Source organism: Lepidochelys kempii, chromosome 3 (assembly GCF_965140265.1).
Source record: "Lepidochelys kempii isolate rLepKem1 chromosome 3, rLepKem1.hap2, whole genome shotgun sequence".
Lineage (NCBI taxonomy): Eukaryota > Metazoa > Chordata > Testudines > Cheloniidae > Lepidochelys > Lepidochelys kempii.
The window spans coordinates 103,182,271-103,201,305 of NC_133258.1; the positions used below are offsets into that span (position 1 = coordinate 103,182,271).

Below are 19,035 nucleotides of genomic sequence, written 5' to 3' on the forward strand. Positions count from 1 at the left end.
TAGATATGCCTTATTACTATATATTCAGAAAATAAGGCCACAATCTCAATTCTTAATGGACTTTTATCCATGTTATTTTCCAGTTTTTGAAGCTGTTAGGTTATTGGATATTTTGAGTACAGAAATGCAATGCAACTTGCATTATATACATGCATATGCAACAAGAAGCATGTTTTCAAAATTTAAGATGTTTGACAGACAAACTACGGCATTTTAAGGAGATCCATTCCCATCACTGAAGCATGCATAAAAAAAGGCGCTTTCTAATTCATTTCCTTCTATATTTGGAAATTCTATAGCAACTTTTTATAAGGAAATCTCAAAGCACTTTACCACCAAACTCACTGTGAAAGCCACCCTGTGAGCTATATTAGTATTGTTTCCCCCATCTTAGAGCAAAATGAAGCAGAGAAGTGAAATGGTTTGTGTCAAGGGTGTAGTCACAGGTGGAGTTAGGCTGGCCATAGCCCATCCCATTAGCTCCAGGCCCACCAAAATCTGAGCATGTGTGAACACCCCACCCTGCTCTGCAACAACAGCAGCAAATTGCTCCAGGGCTGGGGAAGGGGAGGGAGAATCTTCATTTCTGGGACTGTCTTCTCCACTTCCCACAGCTGTTGCAGATTAGTCAGTAACTGTTCTGTCCCTGTCTCCCTCCCCACACCAGCAACATGGAGGAAGGGTGCGCACAACTAGGGGCTAGGGGGAACACAATCCTCTGGAGGGACCTGTATGGGCTCCTCAGAACCCCCATAGATTGTGGTGGGGAGAAGGGAAGCAGCCCAGGGCTGCAAGGGTCAGAGCCAGGCCACTGCAGCTACAGGACAGAAGGGAACAGGAGCTGCTGCTTCTTCAGTGTAGGAAACAGCACATTACACAAGAGGTACTGGAAAAACTGGGTAGCTGGGACAGGAAATGGGGCAAGGTGCCAGAGCCAAAGAAGGGCCCAGCCAAGCTCTCAGGTCATTGCCTGTCCACCATAAGCTGGGGCCCACCCAAATTTCCATTCCTAGCTATGCCACTCATTTGTCTAATGTCAAAGCAGCAGGTTATTGGCAGACCTGGGAATAGATTCCAGGGATTTTTATTTCCAATCCTTTTATCTAGTTACAAGTCCATGATGCCTCCCAACACTACCTCAGTGGCCCCTTTTGACCTTGGGATCTATGAAGTTGAGGCTGAAGGCAAGGATGGATGTTCTTCCCTTTCTAGAACTTAGGTTTTTAAAACTGTGAATCTTTAGTATACCCCGTGAAAGGGAAGAACAGTCTTTTGTTGAACCACTTTGTTACATCCACCAAAAGGGAAGATCTGGAGTTTAGTTTTGAGGAGGAAAGTCTGCACTGTAATAACGTGGTGCCAGAGAAATGGCATGTCGAAAGCTCTGTCAACAAAGAGAGACCAAGGAGGAAAGCTTGCCTTATAGTACCACAGCAAGCTGTGGTGTAGGATCAACAGAAGCGGTTGCCCTGCTTCAACTAATGTACATACAGCCCCATTGAACAGTAAGCTCAGACAGCTGCACAGCAGATGCAATGGTTTTAGCCTTTCAAGACTCAAGTCCAAACCTGTCAGCCAATCTAATGCCATCTGGCAATTTCACTAGTGGCTCTGGCCCCATTCCAACCAGGGCCATCTATACCTGTCTCTATTTTTCACTAGAAAAGGTCACGTTTCTTACCAAGTCCTGAATGAAGAAGAGTTGAAGGACTATAGTTTTGTGAAGTTTGCCATCCCTGAATGGCTTGAAATAGTGGAAGAACTCTATCATCAATCATCATTATCATCAGACCAAGTCCATTTCTGGGCTCAAGGATTATACGACATTGTTGCTTACACTTATAGACTTTAAAGACAGAAGGGCCTTCATGATAGTCTAGTCTGACCTCCCGCACTTTGCAGGCCACAGAACCTCACCGACTCACTCCTGCAATAGACCCATAACCTCTAGCTGAGTTACTGAAATCCTCAAATCTTGAAGATTTCAACTCTGTAACTTGAAATCTTTAAATCAAACCAGCAAGAAACCCCTACCCAGGGCCGGATTAAGACCTTTAGAGGCCCTAAGCACTGAAAAGATTATGGTGCCCCCTCCATATGTAATTCACAATAAAAACAATATCGTAAAATAAAATTTTATTTTTCGAAATGAGACAAAACTTACATGTATGCTGAAATTAAAATAGCTTATTTCTAGATATTCTGATTGCAAAATTCTGGATAAGTTCATTGAAGCTGACTCGACGAAGCATGTCCGCTTCCATACACAATAGGGAAAGTGAATCAAGTCTGTCCTGACACATTGTTGTTCTCTGAGAGTTTTTTATTCTTTTCAGCTGAGAAAGAGAGCGTTCTGCGGAACAGTTAATCATCATCAATGTTAGAAAAATACATAGTGCGATCTCTACATTTGAAAATGCACATTGTATTCCATCTTTCAATATTGTGTCATGAAGATGAATGTGACTGAATTGAATTTTTCCTGTTTCATTAAACTTTGCGCACATATAACAGTGGAACTGCCGTACTTCTCCACAGAGATTCATGTTCAAGTCAACAGGGTAGGAGTCAACTAGCTTTTGGGAACCTTGTGAATATTGTTCGTCAGATAAGTCCATATCATTTAGAAGAGAAAATCTACTTGATACTTCTTTGTACACTTCACCTCTCCTCTTCATATGAGCTTCAAGTGTATCAATTATAGCGTAGTAAGTAGATACGTGAAATTTGTCTCTAGGATTCAATGCTGTTTCTGTTGCACTGCTATCATTTGCTTGTTTTTTCCTGATTCGCTTGTGGGACTGGGCTTCTTTGTAGTTATATCAAAAGATATCTTGCCTGATACTATCTTCAAATCTTTCAAAATCATTTCTCAAAGTGTGTAAGTGGTCTGCTAATGATTGACAGAGGTCTGCACATGTTTTCAAATCCAATTCTTTTTCCTGGAGAGCTTGACTTGTGTGGTAAAAGTGTTGTAAAATTTCATTCCACATGGTCAACATGAATACAAACTCTAGTTCTTGCATCTTGTTTGCAATGTTTTCTGCCTCTTGTATAGTTTCTCCCTTTTGTGACTGGTCTTCAGCTGTACTTTCTAATGCACCCACAATCTTTGAGTAGGACTCCAGAATTGCACTTTTTGCCACTGCATGTGCCTCCCAGCGAGTATTAGAAAGAGATTTCAACACATGATCGTTGCTCAAATATGTTTTATTGGTGTGTGGAGGCAGAGAAAAATGTATAAAGTAACTGGACTGTTGAGAAAAAAAAATCTTACTGCCACCGGACAACAATCAACAGCACTGTGGCCAGCAAGACAGAGAGTGTGCAGCAAATGCAGCGGCGTATTATCGCCTAGGCCGACAAGGCCTAGGCCTAGCGCGGCAAATTTGCAGGGGCGGCAAATTTATAATAGCCATAGGTACTGACTTTACCCAGTGCTGGTGGGTGCTTGCGCCCCCCCCCGCCTCAACTCTGCCCCCCAAATATCCAGCCCCGCCTCCTTCCCCCTCTCTCCCAGGCTTGCTGCAAGAAAGCGCTGGGAGGGAGGAGAAGCGGACTGGTGGCACGCTCAGGGGAGGAGGTGGAGAGTAGGTGAGCTGGGGGAGCGGGGAGGGCCACAGCAAGTAACCCGGGGCAGGGGTTTCAGAGGAACCGCTCCTTGCCCCAGCTCACCTCCACTCCACTGCCGCCTCCTCCACCGAGCGCACAGCCATTCTGCTTCTACCCCCTCCCTCCTAGGCTTGTCACATGAAACAGCTGCAGGCGGGTTCAAATGAAATTGTACAAAAACTAAAACAAATTCATATGGGGCCGGGGGCAGCAATTATTTCAGGGCCTAGGGGCAGCAAAATCATGAATCCACCACTGAGCACATGGTATGAATATGGCATATTTGTTCTGTTCTAAAAGCTTCTTCTCCATTCCTTGGAAACGCCCTGACATGTTGGCAGTGTTGTCATAAGACTGACTTCTGCGCTTTGAGAAATCTAGTTTACAAACTTGGCACAGATAATGCAGTACTTGATTTGCCATTTCTTCACCAGTGTGGCTTTTCAAATTGAGGAACGTTATAAATCGTTCAACTGGTTTTCCATCTGTGGGAGACACATATCTTAGTACAATACTCAATTGATCAATATGTGAAAGATCAGGTGTAGAATTGACAGATAAACTGAAGTACCCAGCAGTACTTATTTCATCCACAATAGCTGAACGAATTTTGTCACTCATTAGACCAATGAGTTCATCACATATTGTCTTGGATCAGTATGATGAGTTACCTTTGCCAGCACTCTCATATTTTGAGATATGGCCTGCTAAAAATGGGTCAAACTGAGCCACAAGCTCCAACAATTCCAAGAAATTTCCATTCTGCAATGATCCAAATGTGTCATTTGATCCCCAGAAAGGCAGACCACATTCAGCTGATGTTTGAATAACAGCTAGAACACGCTGCAAGACGTTGCCAGTATTCACGCTCCCCTTTAATTTGTTCTTCCAATTTTTGTGTCAATCCAAAGCCCTCTTTTCGATTTAAATATGTCAACATTGAATCTCTGTGAGTACTATTTTCTGTTCAATTAAAATAGTATTCCACCAGTCACTAAATCCATCTGCAGCAAACTGGGATGTTGAAGGTTTATATGCAAAAAGTTTGCAAACAAAACAGTACATAGACCCTGTTGATGGTGAGGGTAGCCATTCTCGAGTGTATTGGTCACCATTCGCTTTCATGCCAAAAAATATTTTTTTGTGAACAATATCTTGTTTGTTTGCCATTGGTAAAAGTCCAACGTGATTTCTCAAATGGCCCAGTGTGGTGCTGACAGTCATTTGGTCCACGATCTATCCAGTAAGCTATATCATCGGTACTGAAATTAACCCACATATCAGGTCTTTTCTCCTATTATTTACAGCATGAGCAGGTTCAGTCTCTGACACATCCACACCTTCTAGAACAATGTCTGTTTTACCACCAGGAGTAGGATGATCAGTTACAGTCTCTGACACATCCACATGTTCTGGAATCATGTTTGTTTCACCAATAGAAGAAGGGTTAGTCTCAAACACCTATAGGTTTTGGAACGATGTCTATGCTACTGAGAGAAGATGTTGCTTCTGATGGATTTGCTTTGAAAAATGATGTCAGCTTTGGAAGATTTTGGAAAATTTCACTAGTTTTTTGTTTCTTTTCTTCCGCCAGTTTACGTTTCTGTGCTCCACTCAGTTGGTTACATTTCATCCTGCCCCTTATCTCAGTTATCTAAACTTAAAAAAAAAAAATTACACAACATACACTATTTTTATGTGTATATACACACACACACAAAAATAGTGTATATATATATATGAAATAAAAGAAGAATCAAGTACATATAACTCAGAAGAATATATCAATAATAAAATAAATTTATTGCAATACATGACAGGATCTGATTTCCACGCATTATTTCGATCTACTTTAGTAGGACGCCCCCCCTGGTTTAAGTGGGGTAAGTAATAAAAAGAGAACAGAAAAACGGGGGAAAAGTGTGTAGTGGAGTGTAAGGAAGTCTAACAAAGTTCTGATTTTTCCCATGATGACTACTTCAATGCTTTTTTTGAAATATTAAATATCAATTTTAAATCTTTTTTTTTTTTTGGTGCCCCCTGGTTTGCTGGTGCCCTAAGCATGTGCTTCGTCTGCCTATTGGGTAATCCAGCCCTGCCCCTACCCCATGCTGCAAAGGGAGGTGAAAAACTTCAGGGTCTCTGTCATTCTGACCTGTTGGAAAATTCCTTCCTGACCCCAAATATGGTTTCCACCCAGTTAGACCCTGAGCATGTGGGTGAGACCCACCAACTCAAAACCCTCCCCATCTGGTGTCCCATCTCCGGCAGTTGAAGATATTTGCTAATAGCAGATGCAGATGGGCCATATGCCATTGAAGGCGATCTCATCATGCCATCCCCTCCATAAATTTATCAAGCGAAGTCTTGAGACAAGTTAGGCTTTTTGCTTCCAGTACTCACCTTGGAAAGCTGTTCCAGAACCTCACTCCTCTGATGGTTAGAAATCTTCATCTTTAGAAAGCCTAAACTTGTTAATGGCCAGTTTACATCCATTCGTTCCTGTGCCAACATTAGCCCTTAATTTAAATAACTCCTCTCCCTCCCCGGTGTTCTCTATTAATACATCAGAGGGATAATCATATCCCCTCGCAGCCTTTGTTTTGTTAGGCTAAACAAACCAAGATCCTTGAGTCACCTCTCTTAAGGCAAGTTCTCCATTCCTCTGATCATCCTAGCAGCCCTTCTCTGTACCGGTTCCAGTTTGAATTCATCTTTCTTAAACACTGGAAACCAAAACTGCACACAGCATTCCACAGGCAGTCTCACCAGTGCCTTGTACAATGGTAATAACACTTCCCTATCTCTACTGGAAATACCTCGCCTGATGTATCCTAGGATTGCTTTAGCCTTTTTCACAGCCACATCACATCGGCATCTCACAGTAATCCCGTGTTCGACCTATACACCCAGGCATTTCTCCTCCTCTGCCACTTCCAACTGGTAAATCCCCAACTTATAGCTAAAATTTTTGTTGTTAGTCCCTAACTGCATGACTTTGCACTATAAAATTTCATCCTATTTCTATTTCCCCAGTTTTCAAGGTCATCCAAATCTTCATGTCTGATATTCCACTCCTCCCCCACATTGGCAATACCTCCCAACTTTGTGTCATCTGCAAATTTTATTAACACACTTCCACTTTTTGTGCCAAGGTCATTAATAAAAATGTTAAAATAAGTTTGATCTTAAGACAGATACTTGAGGGTCTCCTCTAGTAACCTCCCTCCACCCTGACAGTTCATCTTTCAGTATGACCTGTTGTAGTCTTCCCTTTAACCAGTTCCTTATCCATCTTTTGATTCATGTATTAATCCCCATCTTCTCCAGTTTCATGAATAATTTCCTTGCCAGTCATTGAGCTAGGGGAATACAAGGACCCCACAATGCCTGAGGTAGGCCACGATGATGGAGAAAACCTTGGTGAAGACCCTTGGAGCAGTGGTGAGTCCAAATGAAAGGACTCTGTATTGAAAATGGTGTAAGCTGATGGTGAACCTCAGGAACCATCTGACAGTCAGATGAATGTCTGTGAAAACAAGCATCCTGCATATCAAGAGCTGTAAACAACTTGCCTTCTAATGATGGGATGTTTGCTGCTAATGTGACCATATGAAACTTGGGTTTGTGGCTGAAGCGATTATGATGGTGGAGGTCCAGAATTGGCTTCCATCCGCATTTCCTGACACTCAAAAAGGAAGAAGTTGAATAGAATCCCATCCCTGGGTATTCCAAAGGAACCCACTCTATTGCTCCTCTTTGTAGTAAGGAGTTCATCTCTAGGTCAGGATGCTGTTGTGAGAGGGGTCCCTGAGGAGAGATCGGGGAGTGGGCTCTGGATGAGGTACCATGATGAACTCTATCATATGACATTTAGCAAGCACTCGTCTATCGCTATTAGATTCCAGCCTGGTAAGAAGAGTGCTAGATGACCCTGGAAGAGAGTGGGGTGGTTGTATAGCAGTAGGCAAGGCGGTGACTGCTCTCTAGAGTTCCTCAGAAATTTCTCTCCTGTGGGGGTTGCATCTGGAAGGAGGAAGGCTGTGAGGGTGGACCCCGAGGATGAGATCTTTGAGTCTTTTGATGCTTCCATGGTTTTTCATAAGGCCTCTGATGGAAAAATTGGGAGATTCTGTAATGCTGTGTGGGTGGTAGAATTTACATTACAGCGCAGGTGCGTAAATACCCAAAGAACAAAGTGTAGCTCTTGAATAATTGAGGGTTTGAAGGGAATCATCCATTTTCTGTTTAAAAAGATGGGATTCATCGAAAGGGTGGTTTTCACTGGTATTTTATATCTCCCTGGGAAAACCAGAAGAATGGAGCCACGATTTCCTCTGCATGACTATGCCTGTAGCCAGAGAGTGCAATGAGGTATCAGCCGCATCCACTGCTGATTGAAGCGATGTCCTTGCAACTAATTTCCGCTTTTCTATTATTGCCTGGAAGTGGGCACAGTCTTCTTGTGGCAGTTTTTCAACAAAGTCCTCCAGTTTGCTGTAATTCAGCAAATTGTATTTTGCAAATAATGCCTGATAATTTGAAACCCTGAACTGAAAACTGGCTGAGAAGATCTTGCGGCTCAAAAGGTCTAACTGCTTGCCCTCCTTATTGAATGCGGTGGAGCATGGGGTGCTGTTGTCTAGCCCATTTCATTGTCACTTGGACAGGTGAATTGGGAGGGAGGGAGGGTGAGAAAAGAAACTCAGCCTATTAAGCTGGTACAGAGTAGTATTTTTCTGCCCTCTTGGGGGTAGGCATACATGGGGCCGACATATGTCAAATCATTCTAGCTGGCTCAAGGATGGCATTGTTGATTGGCAGAGCAACTCTACATGGCACCGATGAGTGAAGTATGTCCAGCAGCTTATGCTGAGTGTCTTAGATTAGCTCCAGGGGAATGTGCAGCTGCCACTCTATGCAGGAGATCTTGGCATTGGCGGTAGTCCTCAGGGGGTGGGGGAGATGTCCAAGCCACTGCCACATCAGGTGAGGACGATGGGAATCTTTCCTACTCCAGTGGCACTGTCAGAACCAGACTGGGCAGCTCTTCTTTATCACTGGTTCCAAGCATCTACCTGAAGGCACCTGAGACAGGGAGATAGGCAAAGTTTCCCTCACAGAACAGATGGGTTCTGAGGGTGGGTATTGGGGCCAGGGTGCCCAACAGGGCTGAATGACGGATCAAGAGGTTGTAGCGGGCCGTATGGTGTGGGGAATCAGTGACTCCACGGCAACTGGAGTGGAGCATATTGTTATGATATAGAAGACCTCCACTGGTACTCATACGGACGGGAGGGGATAGACGGTCCCTGCCCCTCATCCAACTCCTCCGAATACAAAAATCCGGAGACCAGTTCCATCGGTATTACCAGCAGAGCTGGTGGAAGCAAGTACCATCACAGGAACAGGGGGCAAGGAGTGCTTCAGCTTTGGCATGTCCTGAGCAGGAGATATAGTCTCTTGGAAATAGAAGGTTCCAGAAGGTGTGAGGACTTCGGCTTTCCCACGGCAAACAATTCCTGGGGCTCTGGCCCTTTTTCTGACCTCCCTGGAGTGAAGGGTATTCTTTCTGTCCCTGGAATCGGTACAGGAGGGTCATCTTCCCCAGAGTGGGTGGATTTCAAACTCTGAGAGACGCTGATGTTGATGGTGTGTGTGATCTGGTACCTGATACTGGTGGATCTGTTAGTTTGTGGGGTCTCTTTTTGTGTTTGTGTGTTTTAGAGCACACTCCCTCCCCATGACTGGAACTCATCAAAGGAGCATCCTCTTTGTTAGGTTTGGAGGAATAGTTACTGCCAAGCTTATTTCAGAGTAGCAGCCGTGTTAGTCTGTATTTGCAAAAAGAAAAGGAGTACTTGTGGCACCTGAGAGACTAACAAATTTATTTGAGCATAAGCTTTCGTGAGCTACAGCTCCGATGAAGTGAGCATGCATTTTTCAAGCACTCACATAAAAGAGCAAATGGGTTTTACATATGAAAAGATCATCTTGGCACACTGATAAAAGAATCCATAAAATGCATATACAAATGTTAGGGTTTGAAAAATGTGTGCACAGGCATGTGTGTATACCAGGGACAGATGAAGCCCCTTTAAAACCAGGCCCCTATTGTAGGTGTACTTTGCTGTTTGCCCAATTTCCAAAATGAAGGGCCAAATCCAGGGATCCAGCATGCAGCCCAAATGGTAGGTATCTCCATGTTAGGAAAAAGAGGAAAGAATGGAAAGAATCATTCCCCATACCAGTGTGACCACAGCCCTAATATACTCTGCCTCAGGAGGTGGAGGTGGTGGTGGTAGTAAGATTGGAGGGAGCCATGCAGAAATGCATCCTCTTCCCCCATCCACCTTATGCTCATTCCCATGAAGGGAGTCCCCCTTAAAACCTGAACTTTATACTGTGCAGAGGGTGTGTACTCCATTGCAGAGCCCCTGGGCAGTGAAACTTCAAGGTTCCACTGCCAAGAGCAGCTGGATTTGTCTCAAAATATTAACTTGCAAGCATTTCCTGCCTCATGGCTCTCTGTCTTTAGAAAATGTATAGTGGATCTATTTTCAAAGGACTAAAAGTAGTTAACAGGATCTCTCAGTTAAGACTGAATTAAATTTGGTTCTTTTAGAATAGCATATAATTGAAAAAATAAGGGCATTTTCAGGCCAAATCATTTTTGGCAGATTAGTTTTACAATGCTACGTCATACCCTGATTTCGCAACTTACATCCATTGCTGCCAAACAGAGTAATGCTTCATTTAATCCGCACCCTTATATAATTTTGGCCGAGAGTACTTCCTTTACCCTGAAGGCAGAGCAGTAATTATCCTAACATATACCAATTTCACATAAATATAAATGATGTTCTCTTGATAAAGTTTTTGGAATCTTCAAAGACTGCTGTTATTGTGCTCTGTATTTAGTGTAGTTTTCAGTCAAAGATTGTAATTAATATGCCTAGGAGTAACAAGAAAAAGAACACATAATAGAGGAACGTGCATACCCTTGATCTCAGTATAAACAAATACACCAAGCTACACTGAGCTGAACTAGAAAATGTGAACTATTCTGACATTTATATTTATAACATCTAATCAATCAGCCAGAGGAAACTGAATGAGCAACTTTTAGAAACAGAATAAATAGATTGTTCTCATTAGTAAAGTAACAGACACAAAAATAATTAACTTTATTCTTATTGTATGTCAAAACATTTTTGTGGTTAGATGAGTCTACTTATGAAGATCTTAGGTTTTCAAATTAAATATTATATAATTCATTTTTACTATTCCTTTTATACTTTGAAACACTTATAGTTATAATACTCCAGAGGTAGGGCCTGTATTCATGCCCTAACCTACGTCAGATCCTGGACCCCAATATAGCTATTTTGTGCTGCTCCAGTGGCCACAGAGCAGGCTTATTTGGCTCCCTAGAGACACTCGCTCTTGGTCATTCCCACTCATAGCCCCTGGGATCGGAGGCATGGCGGGGAAGAGGGGCGTAGTCAGAGCATTTGTACAGACAAATTCTTGGGAGCCATTAAAGCTGGATATAATTCAAAGAATCCCAGAGGCTGCTCTAAATTACACCAGGAGCTGATCCAGCCCTCAGCAGCTTTAATATCAGGGTACCATAAATAGAGCTGTCTGCAGTTGAGGATTAAATCCAGGTGTTTAATTCCCCCTGAAATCAATGAGAGTTTTGTGTACAAAAATTCTGCAGGATGTTGCCCCCAAAATGTAAATGGTATGGAAAAAAATGGTCTAGACATACACTAAAGGTGGGAAGTAGTATGTGGGCGGGGGGAGATTTTAAGAAAATTAAGTTTTCTTTTTGTTCAACATTTTCAGTTTTTTTCTTTTTGATGAAACATTCAAAACAATTTTTTTTACTGAACCAAAAAATTTCATATATTTAGGGGATGGAGTGGGGTGTGTCTCCTTTCTCTTACTTCTTTTCCTGACAGGAAAAGTGAGAGAAAAGTAAAAATGTGAAATAAAATAACACTTCAACAAAGAGCCTGATCTTCAGCTGATGATATTAGCCTTTTAATAAGTGCTTGATGGCTCTACTCAATTCTTTTTATAAAAACATAAGAAAAAAAGACCATTTTTTTTTGGAAGACACATCAAATTTCTTTCCCAAATCCTTTTTGAATGTATAGTTTAAAGTGACTTAGTGCAGTTGTACAGTTAAAATTAAAACCCAGTCTATGTAAAGAGTTGGACAAGGATATTATCTAAAATAGCTTGTAAATCAGGGGCAAATAAGCAACTGGAGTAATATTAACAAAAGCATAGAGACTAAAAAGGAAATATATGCTTACTAACATAATGTGATTCCTTTCTAATTAGCCTCTCTGATATCAGGGCTGTATTTATTTATGTTTAAACCCTGAAAAGGAAGAAGAGACAGAAAGACACCATGAAATCAAGTAGGGACTTCACCATTGCTACTGGTTTTATGTGGAAGGCGCTCACACACTACAGAGATGGTTCTAAAAAACTCTAAGAGAGGATAAAATCGTGAGAGCTGGCAACACTGCAATAATCATCAAGGATTCTAAAATACATATTAGTTATGAATGGTAAGCATATTTGCATAGGTGTGGGATTTTGTAACAAAGCTTTTGCTTTCCCCCTACAAGAAAGAGAAAATTTGAGATTTCGTGGTTATTTAATCAATGTAGAATCTGAATGTCCTTTTTTGGTATCCTTTATATCTGTAAGATTTTGACATTACCGTTTATCTGAGACCATAATAAAAATATATTTTAAGTAGTCCATCAAATATAATAGAGGGTTTAACGACAATTGTCAGCTCTGCTAATATCTTCAGAGAGAAAGAAAGACTCTTTTGAAGTTGCTTTCACTTTCTTTAGTTGGAAAACCCCTTGACTATCAGCTGTGTTAACTGAGAGAAACATTCTAATTGTTTTCTCATCTTTGCCAACATTTTTTTTTTTAAAATACAAGAACCATCACGTTCCTAACACAGATGTAATTTATTTTTAAGAGCAGGTTTAATCCATTGTTTTCAATGAAGTCAGTATTTTAGTGAAACTAGCTGGGCAGTATTTGCAGTCAAACAGTGATCTTTCACAAAACCAGTGTTAATTATTAGGCTAATTACTAATTGTAATTGGCCCAATTTTGATGTTCTTATATAGTCTTTGCTCAGCAAACCTCTGAACTCAATGGAAGGTACAGAATTCAATGGGGGATACCTGAGAATCTCAAGATTGGGCCCATTTTTTATTTTTAAAATTGTGCTATAGACATAAAAGGTATTTTAGAGGTCAATAGGACGGTGAAGTCTCTGTCCAGAGATGCTTACAATTTAAAATGAGATAGGTAAATAAAAACGATTAGGGAGTTAATTGTTCTCCAGGGAGTGAAAGTTTAAAAGCCAGGGGCATTGTTGTTTCTTTATTAGTTAGTTTTTAAAAAGTAATGACCAAGATAATGGGGTAGCATGAAAGACAGTACAAAGATGAGAACATTATAAGGAAATGAAGGGTGTGATTAAGAGGGAAGGGCTTGGATAGTACAAAGTGCAGGAAGGTGGGATGAGATAATATCAACACTGAAATGTGCGGAGGAGCAGAGTTGTGCAGAGTGAGGAAGGCAAATAAAAGGAGTCTGCACTTGACTGCAAAAGGCAAGCATTAAAGAAGTTCTTTAAAGTTTTCATGTACATCTAGCATAGATCATGGAATCTCTCTCCTATTACTCAACAAGGAAATTCCATTTACTCTGCACACAGCAAAGGCACAAGAACAATAAGGGGCTTTACTCCATTGCTACTCTGTGGATTTGGAGTTGGGGAAATTCCCTTCAATTCAGGCTACTTGCGCCTGGTAAGAACAGAATTTAGCCCTGAAAAAGCAGCTGCTTTAGTAGTGTGCACATCTTCTAGGGGCTCTTATAAAGAGTTTACCCTCAGCATTTTGGCAAACATGTTTAAGTGCATGGTTTTTTTTTTTTTTTTTTAAAAAGATAATTCACAGGCCACTGGAATAGCCATCCATGAAAAAGTCAGAATTACTGTGCAACACACCTTAGTCCCCCAAAAGATTAGCATGATATGGCCAGATAAATCACAAATCAGAGAACTTAATCTGACTGCTGCATTTTCCACGGCATGCATCCGATGAAGTGAGCTGTAGCTCACGAAAGCTCATGCTCAAATAAATTGGTTAGTCTCTAAGGTGCCACAAGTACTCCTTTTCTTTTTATGGGGAAGGAAGAAAGTCACAGCTAAAGTACAGGACAGGGAGTCAGGAAATCTATGTTCTTTTCCAGCGGTTCTCAAACTGTGGGTCCAGGACCCCAAAGTGAGTTGCGACCCTGTTTTAATGGGGTCACCAGGGCTGGCTTAGACTGGCCCAGGGCCAAAACCCTAGCCCCACTGCCCCTGACCAAAGCCCACGGGCTTCAGACCTGGGCAGTGGGGCTCAGGATACAGGTCTCCGGGCTTCGGCTTGCCCAGGCAGGGTAGTGGAGCTTGGGCAGGCTCAGGCTTCGGACCCCGCTTCTGGGGTCGTGTAGCAATTTTTGTTGTCAGAAAGGGGTAGCGGTGCAATGAAGTTTGAGAACCCCTGTTCTATTCCTATCTCTGACAAGCTTCCTGTTGAATGTAGGGAAATTGCTTAATCTCTCAGTGCCTCTGTTACCCCATCTGTAAAATGGAATCAAAGAATCAGAGGACTGGAAGGGACCACGAGAGGTCATCTAGTCCAGTCCCCTGCACTCATGGCAGGACTAAGTATTATCTAGACCAGTGGTTCCCAAACTTGTTCCGACACTTGTGCAGGGAAAGCCCCTGGCGGGCCGGGCCGGTTTGCTTACCTGCCGCATCCGCAGATTCATCCGATTGCGGCTCCCAGTGGCCACGGTTCACTGCTCCAGGCCAACCAGCCTGGCCCGCTAGGGGCTTTCCCTGCACAAGCAGTGGAACAAGTTTGGGAATGACTGATCTAGACCACCCTTGACAGGTGATTAACCAACCTACTCTTAAAAATCCCCAGTGATGGAGATTCCACCACATCCCTAGGCAATTTATTCCAATGCTTACCCACCCTGACAGTTAGGAAGTTTTTCCTAATGTCCAACCTAAACCTCCCTTGCTGCAATTTAAGCCCACTGTTTCTTGTCCCAGCCTCAGAGGTTAAGAAGCACATCTGTTCTTCCTCCTCCTTGTAACCACCTTTTATGTACTTGAAAACCGTTATGTCCCCTCTCAGACTTCTCTTCTCCAGACTAAACAAACCCAATTTTTTCCCAATCTTCCCTCAGAGGTCATGTTTTCCCCTTTAATAATGTTTGTTGCTCTTCTCTGGACTTTCTCCAATTTGTCCACATCTTTCCTGAAATGTGGTACCCAGAACTGGACACAATACTCCAGTTGAGGCCTAATCAGCGCAGGTGTTGAGCGGAAGAATTACTTCTCGTGTCTTGCTTACAACACTTCTACTAACACATCCCAGAATGATGTTCGCTTTTTTTGCAACAGTATTACACTGTTGACTCATTTAGCTTTTGGTCCACTATGACCCCCAGATCTCTTTCCGCAGTACTCCTTCCTAGGCAGTCATTTCTCATTTTGTATGTGTGCAACTGATTGTTCCTTCCTAAGTGGAGCACTTTGCATTTGTCCTTATTGAATTTCATCCTATTTACTTCAGACCATTACTCCAGTTTGTCCCAATTTCCTCCAAAGCATTTGCAACCCCTCACACCTCGGTATTGTCCACAAACTTTATAAGTGTACTCTCTACGCCATTATGTAAATCACTGATGAAGATATTGAACAGAACCAGATCCAGAACTGATCCCTGTGGGACCCTACTTGTTATGGGAATAAGAACATTTACATACACCATATAGGCGCTGTGACATTTATTACGTTAGTGTTTGTGAAGATCCACAAATATTAAACATTACTTAGGAGTCAAGTACATTACATTATATGTGAGGACAGAGGAGAGAAACTCTCTAATACTGTATTTGCTGGCTGATCAACAGATGGATTACCTTTGAATGAGACCTTTCTATCTGGCCCTATGACTATCATATCCATGATACAGGTAAGGGACAAAAGACCGTAATCAAGGAAAGTCTCTAAAATGGTTACAAGGACAAAAATTATTATTATTATTATTATTGGTTTGAAATTTTTAGCAATGCATTGTCTGAGAATGTTTAACCTAAGATATGACACTAATTGCTTCTTTTTCAACTGTTATGCTCTGTTTAGGGAATCAGGAGCAATTTCACAAATTTTTGACCAATATGTGCAAGAAAGAGCTACTGCACAAAAGGAAATCCCCAATTAATGTAAAATAATAAAGAGAAGGAAAAAGTCTGTGACGGAAAAAAAACTGGCAAATACAAGAAAGGGATCTTTCCTCTTCATTTAAGAAATGTTCAGGAAGGTATGAACACAAGACAAGCTTATGTGAAATTTCTAATAGTCCAAGTTAGCTCTTATAGCAGTAGATTTAGTAAAGGAAAAGGTTTCAGAGTGGAAGCCGTATCAGCAAAAAGAACGAGTAGTAGTTGTGGCACCTTAGAGACTAACCAATTTATATGAGCATAAGCTTTCGTGGGCTAAAACGCACTTCACCGGATGCATGCAGTGGAAAATACAGTAGGAAGATATATTTCAGCCCACGAAAGCTTATGCTCAAATAAATTTGTTAGTCTCTAAGATGCCACAAGTACTCCTCATTCTTAAAGAAAAAGGGATATTTCAGAAGGATAAACTGCGTTGAACAATATTTTCAGTGTCTTATGAACAAAGACTTGCCTTCAATGGTAGAGACATATATCCTTTCTGTGCATCTCATTGTTCTTACAGGAACATATTTACCATGGCCAATTCAAAAACAGACTTGTTAAGTTTTTGTACAAAAGAAGAATTTATGCAGCTTCTCAACATTTTGACAAAATATGAGATGATCTGTGTGATGGGGTATACAAACCCCACATGGGGCTGGAAAGGGCTAAAGGACAGTACTGGGCCCAGGTAGCCCCATCCCTCTAGCCCTGCAGAGCATGCTCCAACCGAAGACGTGGTTGAAAATGGAACAACCCAGCTCAGAAGTGAGAGGTGGGAGAGAAAGACAGACCTACCCTGAAGGCTCCTGGCAAAAGGTGCCTAAGAAGCCTCCCTGTGGGAACAGGACTATATGCTGAGGCTGATTGGGGCTGATGGTTTGGCTTCTATTTCCTTTTTCTTATCTGGGACCAGAAGCTGAGGGAGAAAAGCAAAAGTAGGATGTAACCCAGGAAGGGTAACTCAGAGGGCCCCCTCGGAGGCCAAACACTGCTGACCCTCCTAGGGTTCTGGGTCGGAGCCCGGTGGAGTAGGCAGGCCCAGGCTCCCATACTACTGCCATCACAACAGGGTGAGCGTTAACCACTAGGCCATCTAGCCCACAAGGAGCCTATTACAACATCACATACTCATGTCACTATATCCATGACACAGAATATGTGGTAGGGGTTACTGATATTCTCGGTTAGTGTGATTTTTGGAGGAGAAGAGAGGAGGGAGACTAATGCATATTTTTATTCTTATCGTGGCTTGTAAAAAGCTTCAGAGTGTCCTCTTTTGCCTCAGCTCCTGAATCTAAACAAACATGACATCAAGTATGGTAGCACTAGAAGCTCCATCATGTCAATTATTTCCAGAGCAATAATGTAAACACTACAAAAAAAAGGACATTCCACACAGAAGGGTATTAGGGTTTGTGTCAGAAAAGGCTTGACCAAATGCATGTGGAAAAAAAGCTGAAATTGCTACATGTTTGGTAACTTGTGGAGTACATCTACTCAAATTGCTAGGGGACATTTGGAAAAAAAACTGTAGCAGTACTAGTTTCCTTTTTGCAGCAATAAAAAAGAATATTCATAGCTACTTCTTCAAGATCTTGCAAGCTCAAGACAAATCCTTAGTATTACCTCCATTGTCACTAACCACAAGGTGGAACACCCAGCTGTTTTATACTATCGGGAGCAACTGGATGGTCTTCAAAATAAAGATGGCTGCATGTGCCAATGCTGCAATTTGGTCTTCATCACAAAACATTAGAACAACATTACACAGGTAGTATAACATACAGTTACACTAACCAAATCTTAAAAATAACTCTTTATCGATGTATTTAAGTGCTTTGTTGCACTGAGGCTATAGTGACCATCAGGAATTTTGCTTTGAGGATTACATCCCCACTGGCTCAAAAGGGAGAGTCCCCCTCAGTATTCTCAGTACTAAATTCAAATCTCATGAAGGTCTGTTTGTCAAGGAGTTCTGGTGGAAAGAGGAATACTGGAGGGGAAACAGGGACTAGGCCCTTGAGCAAACTTTTCATAGTCAATGAACACTAAGGATCCCTGATATAAAAGGATGATTTGCTGCTCCAAATGCCAGATGAATTTGAGTAGCCAGAGTAGATCCCGACTTTTAAAAAGATAGTACACAGTCAGGAATACAAGGTAATCAGGGAAACACGGGTTCGATGAGCCTGTTGTAAGCTCATATCTCCATTTTAGTCCAAATTCCATAATATTCAAAACTAAAACTAAACTAACAGTAAGAGCTACTGAAAGACACCAGTATCTTTCTTCATACTTGCTAGCTGGTGATGAAAAATAAACTACATGAGTGAAACTTTTTCCTTATATTTCTATGAAAACAATTCTAGCACAGTGCTACAAACATAGTAGTGCAGCTTAGAAACTGAAAATATGACAAGTGGTGTCACTTAGGATTCTCACAAATTTTCTCATGGGAAACCCCATTTTGTCTGTGCATCCCATAATCTTTCTAATGTGGTTTTTCCAAAAATCTTGATTTTTTGGTTGTTCCATTGTATATTTGAAAGATACTTTAGAAGCATATCTTCTGTAGTGTTGTATTTTCTCAGCTTTATTTGCCTCACAAAGAACATTCTGCATTTAAGGAAGGTGCTGAAGCGTAGTCGTTTTTGGCAACAATGGGACTGTAGACAAACATGCATGCACAGTGGTAGCACACATTCATGGTTTATCGTTCTATGTAAGAAGACATCGTCAACACATTTATCTTGTGTTTCTGTCTAAAGGAAGATACAGGACAGTATAGTTTGGGAGCTATGTACCGAGTTAATTACAGCGTAGATTTAAAGTATATGCTCATTTTCTTGAAAGGGCCATTCTACTAAATTTAAATGTATGTTCATTCTGTGAGATGAAATATGAATACTTACTGCTTTTATGAGATCTTCACACTTGCAAAGCACTGAACAAATATTAATTAGCCTCACCATATACCTGTGAAGGGGGTAGTTATTGCTAAGGTACTGTTATCACCGTTTTACTGATAAGGAAACTGAAGCCCAGAAAGCTTAACTGACACAGTCAAAGTCACACAGTAAA

The 19,035-nt window shown here is 41.6% G+C and overlaps 1 protein-coding gene across 8 annotated transcripts in view; it reads right to left on the minus strand.

Annotated features, from left to right (window-relative positions):
- AHI1 (Abelson helper integration site 1) overlaps positions 1-19,035 on the minus strand; it is a 188,633-nt gene that overhangs the window by 79,476 nt on the left and 90,122 nt on the right. The window contains exon 22 of one of the 8 annotated variants that reach the window (XM_073337388.1): positions 3,524-5,266. The exons of 6 other annotated variants lie outside the window; for them this stretch is intronic. In XM_073337388.1, coding sequence (XP_073193489.1) covers positions 5,259-5,266 — 8 coding nt within the window. In that variant the 3' untranslated portion in view covers positions 3,524-5,258. Of the gene's footprint in view, positions 1-3,523; positions 10,568-19,035 lie in introns of those variants that run through there. One more of the 8 variants, XM_073337387.1, reaches the window with a different exon arrangement.